We start from the raw sequence: 9,797 nt of genomic DNA on the forward strand, positions 1-9,797 counted from the left end.
AAGAGATCCACAGACAGAGGTGGTCTGTGTACCACAAAGTGTACCACTGCAAGAATTGAAATTGTTCCACTACCCTTTCCACACTTCCTTAAGGCTTTTTTATGGTCTTTTCATAGGACTATGAGGATGAAGAAGAGGAAGACGAGGATGATGATGAAGACACAGGTATGGGAGATGAAGGTGATGACAGTAATGAAGGAACTGGTAGTGCTGATGGTAACGATGGATATGAAGCAGATGATGCTGAGGTGAGATTTGTACATTTTATTTATAGCCATTTAGTTTTCCTGGAATAAATTGGTGGTGTAATGCATCTGCACAGATGTGAATGCTTGAAAGAGAAGATCTTAGTGTGAATTCATCCCAGAAAATTGAGGCTGCCAGTAGGTAATAGTAATTTCTGTTATAACTAGTGTTTTCACAAGAAAAATCAACTTTGAATGTTTTAAGAGGACTGAATGAAAATGCAAAGTACAGGAGCCAGCAAATACTGTAGTTGCAAAGCTAGTAAAGCAGTTTCTGCAAAAGCTGGATATCGCGTTGTCTATTATTATTAAGTGGTGATGGCTAAGTTGTTCATGTTTTTGTATGTACAGATACGCAAAACTTCTGAAATTTCATGAAGTTGCATACATTTACCTGATTTTGTAGATATTAACAGGAATATTTTAAGATTTTCATATATTTCACTTTTTTTACTTTCTGAATACCTTTTTACTGCTTTTATATTCTCTTTACAACCTGTAAGTTGTTTCATGCTAAGTCATATTATGGTTTTGTGCTTTTTTGAGGGTGCTGATGGTACAGATCCAGGAACAGAAACAGAGGAAAGCATGGGAGGAGGTGAAAGCAACCAGAGGGCAGCAGATTCTCAAAACAGTGGTATGGTTATTCCATGGTTTTTCAAAGCCTGTGTCTGTAAGAGGGGAAAATGTAAAAGCTGTTTTGCATGTGTTAAAATATGCACTTAAGAATATAAGGTGGAATACTGAAGACTGTTTTAACCGGAGTTGTAGATTCTTTTGAAATGTTCTTTTCTGGATTTATTCTACGTACCTTTGAAAACCTGCAAGCTCTGGTTGCTGTTGAAATTGCTTTTGATCGCTCACTAAATTAATCTCTCTCTAAATCAGTACTTGAATAGTCAATAGTCTGTTCTGGTGCTCGTGTTGATGTAGCTGGCACCAGTCCTTTTTTAAGTGACTTTTGAATAACAGTACTGACCTGTCCCCCCTTTTGCAAGGGTAAAAAACTTCTGTGTTAATGTGGTAGCAGAATTTGAAGATTTGCCTTCATCTTTTCAGCGCAGTTTGGAGGTCATGGGTTTACCCCTCTATACTTCTTTACGTTTTAGGAGAAGGGAGTACAAGTGCTGCAGAGTCCACTTTTCCTCATGAAAGTTCAAGAGAACAGCAGCCATCGTCTGCCTCAGAGAGACAGGCCCCTCGGCCCCCACAGTCGCCACGCAGACCGCCACATCCACTGCCCCCACGACTAACTATTCATGCTCCTCCTCAGGAACTGGGTCCCCCAGTACAGGTATAAACTCTCTCCAGCAGTTCAGAACACTTTAAAAAAAAAAATCACTGTATGATTTCTTCTAAATAAAACCTGAGTATTCTGTCTATTGTAAAAATAGATTACATCATTTAGCATCCTAAAAATGGTACTTGAGCACACTGACTTAACATGTCTCATCCTGCAGATATGGCTGAGCAGGGAACATTAAAAGCAGTATGGCATTTATGATGGATTTGTATCTTGAAATTACTATACCAGTGCCATTTCAGTCAGTGATTGTTGATATTTCCACTACAAAAGCTGTTCTTGAACAGGGTGTAACTGAGACGGATTGGTTTCTGTTGGTCTCTGCCCCAACGCAGATTGCGCAAAAGAATGTTGCCATTCACTTTCTAAGTTAAACCCTTCACAGTCAATGCCTGACCCATGATTATGCTTTGATGTAGACCTATAGCTTTTGTAAATGAAAATGTCACAACATGAATTTTGCAAAAATACACTGAAATTATCCTTTACCATTAATTGTGTTCTGGGATCAAGTTTTCTGTCCTCAATAGAAAGTTAAGTAAAATAGTGATGTCGCTTACCCAGAATTTAAACCTACATGATTCTCTTTCATTGTTAGACCAGGCAGCAGACATGAGATGTGGAGTAGCTGCTGCCATGGTCTGTTCTTTAAGAAGGTGTGATTCTGTACTGAGCAGTGTTGTACACTAATGGGTAATTGTTACAGTTACTCATTTAGCCGTTATCCATGGCTCTGATTGAACACTAGTATGTTGCTAGAATTCCAGGAAAGCATTCACACTACTTCTTTTTTCTTTATTATAAAGAGAATCCAGATGACTCGAAGACAGTCGGTGGGGCGTGGACTTCAGCTAACTCCTGGTATAGGTGGGATGGTAAGTATATGAATCATAAAATCATAGAATGGTTTGGGTTGGAAGGGACCTTTAAAGGTCATCTAGTTCCAGCCTCTGCATTGAGGAACCATTCGTAACTCTTGGGGTTTAGTTTGTTTTTTTAAAGAAGCCTAGCTACTGACTTCAGAGGTGGGATAATTTTTGTAGTCTTGCAGTAAATAAATTCCTCTCTTTAAATTTTTTATTAATGGAAGGCAAATACTAGAAAGCTGCCAGGAAGCCAAAGGTCTTCCAAAGAGGTTGAATTGTTTTTTTCTAAGGTGGTTGTAATTACTTGTTTTTAGAATCAGTCTTTTAAAGAGGATATGTTACTGGGGGAAAAAAAATGTTTCCAGCCTCATCCTGAAGGAATAAGGCTAATTTATGCTTTCTGTCTGTCTCCTTCCTCTAATTTTGAACACTTTATTCAACTTCAACTGTATTTAACAGAACACATGCAAATTAGCGAGGTAGGAGAGAGAGAGACTGACTGACTAAAACAGTATCTTTTCTGAGATCAAAGGCATCAGCTCAGATTTTTTGATTCTGCTTGGCTTACATGTACCTGTCATTCAGTTTTTGCTTGGAATTGGCCTCAGTACCTACTGCTTTGGCCTGGACAGTGACAGCACATGGGAAGGTCCTTATGGGTACTTTGGAGTGAAGGGTTTGAAAGATACGGGAGGAAGCCAGGGAGGTGAAGAGAATGTCTTACAGAAGGTGAGGGAAGAGGGGGCTGAGGTTTCTGGGTTTTAGTCAATGCAAGAACAAAGGACACAGGTCTATAGGGAATACATGACTTGATTCACATTGTGAAAAATCCTGTTATATGGGTACCTTACAGCAGTCCGTATTAAGACAGATGATTCCTGTCTATTTATGAGTGACTCACGCGAAGATTCCCTTGTAGTTAACGGGGAGATATAGCACTTTGACGGTAGGATGATCTCGTGGAATGGATGTCTAAAAACTCTTTGAAAGATGGGTGTCCTGCAAGTGTATGAGGTTTATTTTGGTTTGCATTGTTTTGTTTTTTTAATCTGTATAACTAGCTCAGATTTAGATGTCTGAAATTAGAGAAGAATTTTGTTAGAGTTAAATCTGTGTTTGTTTTGCTGAACTGTGTGGAAAAAGCAAACCAGCCTTTAACTTGATTTGGTAGCAACTGGAAATACATTGTAGGCTCTCATATCAGTCTCTCTTTTTCCAGCAGCAACACTTCTTTGATGATGAGGACCGAACAGTTCCAAGCACACCGACCCTTGTAGTTCCGCATCGTACAGATGGGTTTGCAGAAGCCATTCAGTAAGTAGATGTAAAGAAGAAAAAAGGCTTCTGTTTCTATTTTTCAGTGGAATAAAAATAAGTTTAAGTGAAATGAACTTGTGATTGGAGTAATGTGCTAAAACATGCTAAGTAGTACAGTAGATGACTGCATCTACAAATAAGTAATATTTTTTTTAATTGTGTATCATAAAACTTAGCAAATTAGGAGAGAGATAATCTCCAATGTATTATAACTTATTGACTTAAGAAGACATTAAACAAAAATATAGGTTGTTCTTCTCTGTTCCACCTCACCCCCGCCCTCCCCGCTAATATTACCAATAAAAGTAGGAAAAGTTACCTCTGGTTTTGGATTTTGGGTGGTTCTGAACACGTTCAACAATCCACTTGAAATTCTCAGAACTCATAGGATGAATGAGTGAAGAATATTCTATTCAGAACTGTTTTACTGATTTTTGGATGCATTCCAAATAAGTTTGAGGAGTAATTGCTATTGAATTAGCAGTAGTGTAGCTGTTTTTTCTGGTCAATATTAATTCATTTTGTCTCATGCATAATTTGTTCTCTTGTTTTGGTCAGAAGGTAGTCTCCCCTTGCCCCACTCATTGGAAAAATCACAGGATTCCTTAAATCTTTATTTTGATAGTTCCCCCCAGGTAGCTGGAGTTCCTAGATTCAGATTTGGACCCCCTGAAGATATGCCACAAACTAGCTCAAGTCACTCTGATCTTGGTCAGCTTGCATCACAAGGAGGTAAACCATTTCTTTACTTTTTTTTCCATGGTTATTAGAGTGAAAAACAAATAATGCAGTCAATAAAATGGCAATTCTACTTCAGGTACTCGTTCGTGTGTGGAAACCTGCAACTCTTAAATAATTGTCAGCAGAGAGAGACTAACAGAAAGTGAAAAGGTGTCTCCTTCTGTCGTGGTTTAACCCGGGCAGGTAATTAAGTGCCCCGAAGCCACTCGCTAGCTCCCCCCTCACCCAGAGGAGTGGGGAGGAGGATTGGAAAGGAATGTGTAAAACTCAAGCATTGAGATAGGAGCAATTTAATAGTTGAAATAAAATAAAAATGAAAGAACAATAATAGTAATAACAGTTATAATGAAAAGGAGGGAGAGGAATGAAATCCAAAGGGAAGAGGGGAAAGAAAACAAGTGATGCACCATACAGTTACTCACCACCTGCTGACTGATGCCCAGCCAGACCCAGAGCAACGATCAGCAGTCCCTGGCCAGTCCCCCCAGTTTGTATGCCAAGCATGACGTCCCGTGGTATGGAATACCTCTTTGTCCAGTTCAGGTCACTGACCTGGCTGTGTCCCCTCCCAGTTTTCTTGTGCTCCTCCAGCCTTCTTGATGACAGGGCCTGAAAAACTGAAGTCCTTGACTTAATATAAACGTTACCTAGAAGCAACTAAAAGCATCAGTGTGTTATCAACATTTTTCTCACACCAAAGCCAAAACACAGCACTGCACTAGCTACTAGGAAGAAAATTAACTTTATCGCAGCCAAAACCAGGACACCTTTAAGCTGCTACTTTTCTACTTGTCATAATGGTTTAAAAAGTAGAAAACTGCTGTGGGTAGGAGCAGCAGGCTTGTGAACAAGAGAAGCTGAAATTTTATGTAGGATGAGTTGCCTGCTGCACACCAGAAACTATATAAGGAGAGATGAAGTACTGAAGGAATGTTTTTTTTTTAACTTGAGTTTTACTGTTTGTAGCTTTCCTGTAGTAGAACAGTAGGGGAACACAGCAAATGCAAAGAAATCTTTGGGATATATCCTTACCTGCAAAGAGATGGCCAGTCAATTCATATTCTTTTTGTCGTCCTGAATCAGTCCCTTTCCCCTGCATCCCTGTCAGCATGGAATGGTATGCTGTTCTAGGAAGAAACTCGCTGCAAAATAATGGCATAAGAAAAGGGTGAAAGTGAAACAAGTAGTAATGTTTTCATCAAGGTTTTTTGCATGTCAATAAATCATAATTAGCCCTGACAGTAAGTCAAAATGACTTCAAGTAACAGATCTGCATATTTCAGCACAAATTGATGGATTTCATCAAGTGTGCAGAGGGAATATGGCAGTTAATCTGTTTTTTAGCTGGCTATATTAATTGTCACTAAAACTTTCTGTGTCGCAGGTTTAGGAATGTATGAAACCCCACTGTTCCTCGCTCATGAGGAAGAATCAGGTGGTCGTAGTGTTCCCACAACACCATTACAAGTAGCAGCACCAGGTAAGTGGCAGGAAATTCTTAGGCTGCAAACCCTGACTATCAAGAAAAGAATTGGATTACTGTTATTGTAGTGCTTATTACTATGTCAGGAGCGTTCCAGTAGCCCTTTCCCCCACCTGCCTAAGATTTCCATAGATTTTTCTGTAGGAAATAAAAACGAACTTGATATTTATTAAACTACCTTTCCTGTACAGTGACAGTTTTTACTGAAAGTGCCTCAGCAGATGCTTCAGAGCATGCTTCTCAGTCCGTTCCAATGGTTACGACATCTACTGGCAGTCTGTCCACCACTACAGAGGCTGGAGCGGGTGATGATGGAGATGAAGTTTTTGCAGAGGCAGAATCTGAAGGGTAAACTATGACTTGTTTGGTTCACTAAGACTTGATGTCATGTTAGTTTTAATGATTTGTTTTCATCCAAGTGTGTCTGTGATTCATTTTCAATTTAACCTGTTCTGGTAGGAAGGACAGCTCAAACAGGATGTAATAATTTTGTGAAGTAGTACATTCTGACCTTCTCGTCTAAAACCGAAGGTTTTCTTCCTGATTTTCTCCTTCTGATTTAACATAGCTAATACAAAAGTCACAGGAAAAAAAAATTCCTTATTTTTTTAAGAATGCAGAGGGCTGTGCAGTAGTCAAATACTGATAGTAGACGCCCCAGTTTGAAGGACTGGGGTTTGTAGAATAAAGGCTAAAGTATTCCTGTTTGCTAATAGAGAAAATCACTCCTTGTTACAAAGCAAGCATATATCACGAAGTGATTCAGTTAAGGCAGTGGAGTACAAAAGATGTAGCATGAGGGAGGGGAGGAGTAAGTAGTTTTTAAGAATCTGATAGAAAAATGATGTTGTCTTACACTTTGCAAGTGCAGTTTTTACAATAATTGCTGCATTTTGTATTATAATCAAATACATTACAAATCTAAAAGGGTATGAGTTATAATTTTATGTTACATTTTATTTTTGTTGGTTGCATAATAATAAAAGATGTGTCATTCAAAATTTACCGAAACTTTTATCTACTGACTGCAGGAGGTAGGAGGTTTGGTCATAAGAAAATGTTACTGCTGCAAGTTAAATGTGCCACACAGTTTTCTTGATGCAGCACCAGCTTGGACTGCAATAATCTGTCTCCAAGTAGATGGAGCATAGAATGGGTATTCTAATGTTAAGGTCTCAAATTTGTTTCTTACAAAACCATCTAATCTTTGGAGAATTGGAAGTATGTCCACAGAGGAACTAAATGGTTCACAGAGCTATCCATAGTTTGGAATGGGCCTTGAGCTTGCCAGGAGAGCATGTCAGTCTGTTGCTAGTGTAGACAACAGATAGTTCCCACAATTTATGAGTTTTACCGTATTCTAATAGCTTTTATTTACTAATCAAGGTAAATAAAATATATACCAAAAAGTGAGCTGCATTTAAACTAAATTGAATATTTACATTTTTTCCAGCTCTATAATGCTGTTTCATTATGTCTTTTGAAGACAGAGTCCGAAATACTTAGTTACTGTACCAATGAGTGATCTTTAGGGTTAACCAGTCAGTGGCGGTCCCTTGACTTCATTCTTCCCCTGCCTAAACATCCACAGTGCCATCACATAAGGTTTTTTAGTTACTGCCATTAAATAGCTTCTGTGTCTTTCTCTGATATGTTGGATATGCCTCTGGAGTTGGGCGGAATGTCAAGGAAATTACTTGTGTCGTTTTTCTAAAAGCCAGATAAATCTCTCATGACTGGGGCTGCAGGGACAGGACAAAACAGGATAAAACCTGTAAAAATTTCTGGGGTAAGACACTTGCATAGGAATCTTTGTGCTCCAAGATAATGCTTTTTTTTTTTTCTTGAGCTTTTTGAAACGGAGAATACACTTAAATGTTTTTCCTCCCACTCCTCCTCTTCCAGAATTACTTCAGAGGCAGGCCTAGAGATTGATAGCCAGCAAGAAGAAGAATCTGTTCAAGCATCTGATGAGTCAGATCTTCCTTCAACTAGTCAAGATCCTCCTTCTAGTTCATCTGCAGGTACAGGTTGATTGCTGGAAACAGTTGTTTCGTACCATTTCGTTAAGTGTGGGAACTTTTTAGACCAGTATCATGCACTGCTGCTAGCCAGGGTACGCAAAACGAGATAGAATTCTTAGAGCAAGAACGTGTTTTGATGTGTATGATCTTAATGGCAAGCAATTTTTACTTGGACTGCAGTAGCTAGAGTAGGCCATAGTAAGAATAATGCTTCAGGGAGCAAAAGTTACTGATGCTTTGGTGATTCTATCCACTGGGGGTTTTGATGTCAGATTTAAATTTTTTTCATTCAGTTAAATTGCCAAAGAACAGTAAGTAAATCACTGTTGCTACCAATTTACCACCTAGCGTAGGTAATGAAAGAAGTCCCAAATGTACTACTTTTGAGGCTTTTATTCATATCAGAGATGTCAATGCAATAAGGATGCACTTTCATAATTTTGAAGTAAATTTGAGAGCATAATGCGTATCAAATCATGTAAACATTAGTAGTGAGAAACTGTACTAAACACAGACGTTCTTTTCCTCCATTTCTATTTCTTTACAGACACAAGCAGTAATCAGCCTAAGCCATTTCGACGTGTCAGACTTCAGCCACCAACATTAAGAACTGGTGTTCGTGGTCGTCAGTTCAACAGACAGAGAGGTAGGTGTTTGTGGTTGCTCAAATTCAGGCTTTTTCAAACAAGTTTTTAGTACTTTCTTACTGTGGAGACCATCTATGAAACACTACTACATGCCTGTGTTTGCTCTAAGTCCTTGACTAACACAGCATCCCGGCCCTAGCTTTCAGTGTTGCCCTAAGAGCTCTGTAGTTTCATTTCAGTGTGTTAGTCTGAGTATTTTTTAAGATAGGCAAACTTCTTATGTGTGGCACTTGGTTCTGAGCAGTGGAGAGAAAGTAAATGGCAGTAGATCTTAAACTCGCAAAGTTTTAAAAGATTTTTAAAAATAATGTTAGGAGATAAGTTTAGAAGTCTTTTAAAAGTACATATCAGTTTCCCATTTGGTACATTTAAGGTTTCTAGTTATTATTACACTGATTAAAAAAAAAATAAATGAACAAAGTTGTTTATGGAAGTATTACAGATTTTTGTAATGCAATATGGAGTTAAACCATGACAACAAATTGTTTGCAACTTCTCTATTAAGAAAAATCCTTAGATGCATTTGTGTTCAGTTTGGCATCATTTCAGCACTGTAGAAGACTTGACACTAGCACTGAAATACAGGTATCTGGTATTTTAAAGGAAAAAAAAGGTGAGGAGGTGGACCTAGGATAGGATAGTTTTTTTCTTTCTAGTCTCTCACCATTTCTTTAGTAACAGAAGTGAGGGACTGAGTTCAAATATGGGAAGAAGGCTATACCTGTTCTTTGGCCCAGAGCCCGAGATAGGATCACAAGTAAACACCACCTATTTGAATGACACATCTATATCACCAGGCTCCAGGGGAGGCAGGGGGAGCTGGAATTTTCAGAAAGGAAGTGTTCCCCTGCGGTAGCAATTCCTTACAGGACGATGATGAATCACATGTACAAATGGTTGATTAAAAGGGAGAAAAGGATTTCTGTTAATGCATTTGTTTTCTTTCCCAACACAGGTGTAACTCATGCAATGGGAGGCAGAGGCGGCCTGAACAGAGGAAATATTAGTTAAATGATCTGTAAAGTAATTACAGCTGTGTATACAAAAGTGCCAGTTTGCCTGTGCTTGCTTTAGTGTAATGAAGCCAGAGCTTAAAGCAGCATTTTATACTTAGACTTGTGTGCACACATTTCAATGTCTTTATTAATAAAATTAGAAAAAATGTCAACAT

At 38.6% G+C, this 9,797-nt stretch overlaps 1 protein-coding gene across 3 annotated transcripts in view; it reads left to right on the forward strand.

The window, feature by feature from the left end:
• Positions 1–9,794, forward strand: part of TPR (translocated promoter region, nuclear basket protein) — a 42,558-nt gene extending 32,764 nt beyond the window's left edge. Inside the window, exons 41-51 of one of the 3 annotated variants that reach the window (XM_055724560.1) lie at positions 117–248; positions 792–882; positions 1,355–1,539; positions 2,355–2,423; positions 3,619–3,728; positions 4,357–4,463; positions 5,857–5,952; positions 6,147–6,303; positions 7,861–7,979; positions 8,527–8,625; positions 9,582–9,794. In XM_055724560.1, coding sequence (XP_055580535.1) covers positions 117–248; positions 792–882; positions 1,355–1,539; positions 2,355–2,423; positions 3,619–3,728; positions 4,357–4,463; positions 5,857–5,952; positions 6,147–6,303; positions 7,861–7,979; positions 8,527–8,625; positions 9,582–9,637 — 1,221 coding nt within the window. In that variant the 3' untranslated portion in view covers positions 9,638–9,794. The remainder of the gene's footprint in view (positions 1–116; positions 249–791; positions 883–1,354; positions 1,540–2,354; positions 2,424–3,618; positions 3,729–4,356; positions 4,464–5,856; positions 5,953–6,146; positions 6,304–7,860; positions 7,980–8,526; positions 8,626–9,581) is intronic. The other 2 variants (XM_055724561.1, XM_055724562.1) reach the window with 2 other exon arrangements.
• The last annotated feature ends 3 nt before the right edge of the window (positions 9,795–9,797 follow it).

This window comes from Falco cherrug, chromosome 12 (genome assembly GCF_023634085.1).
Source record: "Falco cherrug isolate bFalChe1 chromosome 12, bFalChe1.pri, whole genome shotgun sequence".
In the NCBI taxonomy this organism is placed as follows: domain Eukaryota; kingdom Metazoa; phylum Chordata; class Aves; order Falconiformes; family Falconidae; genus Falco; species Falco cherrug.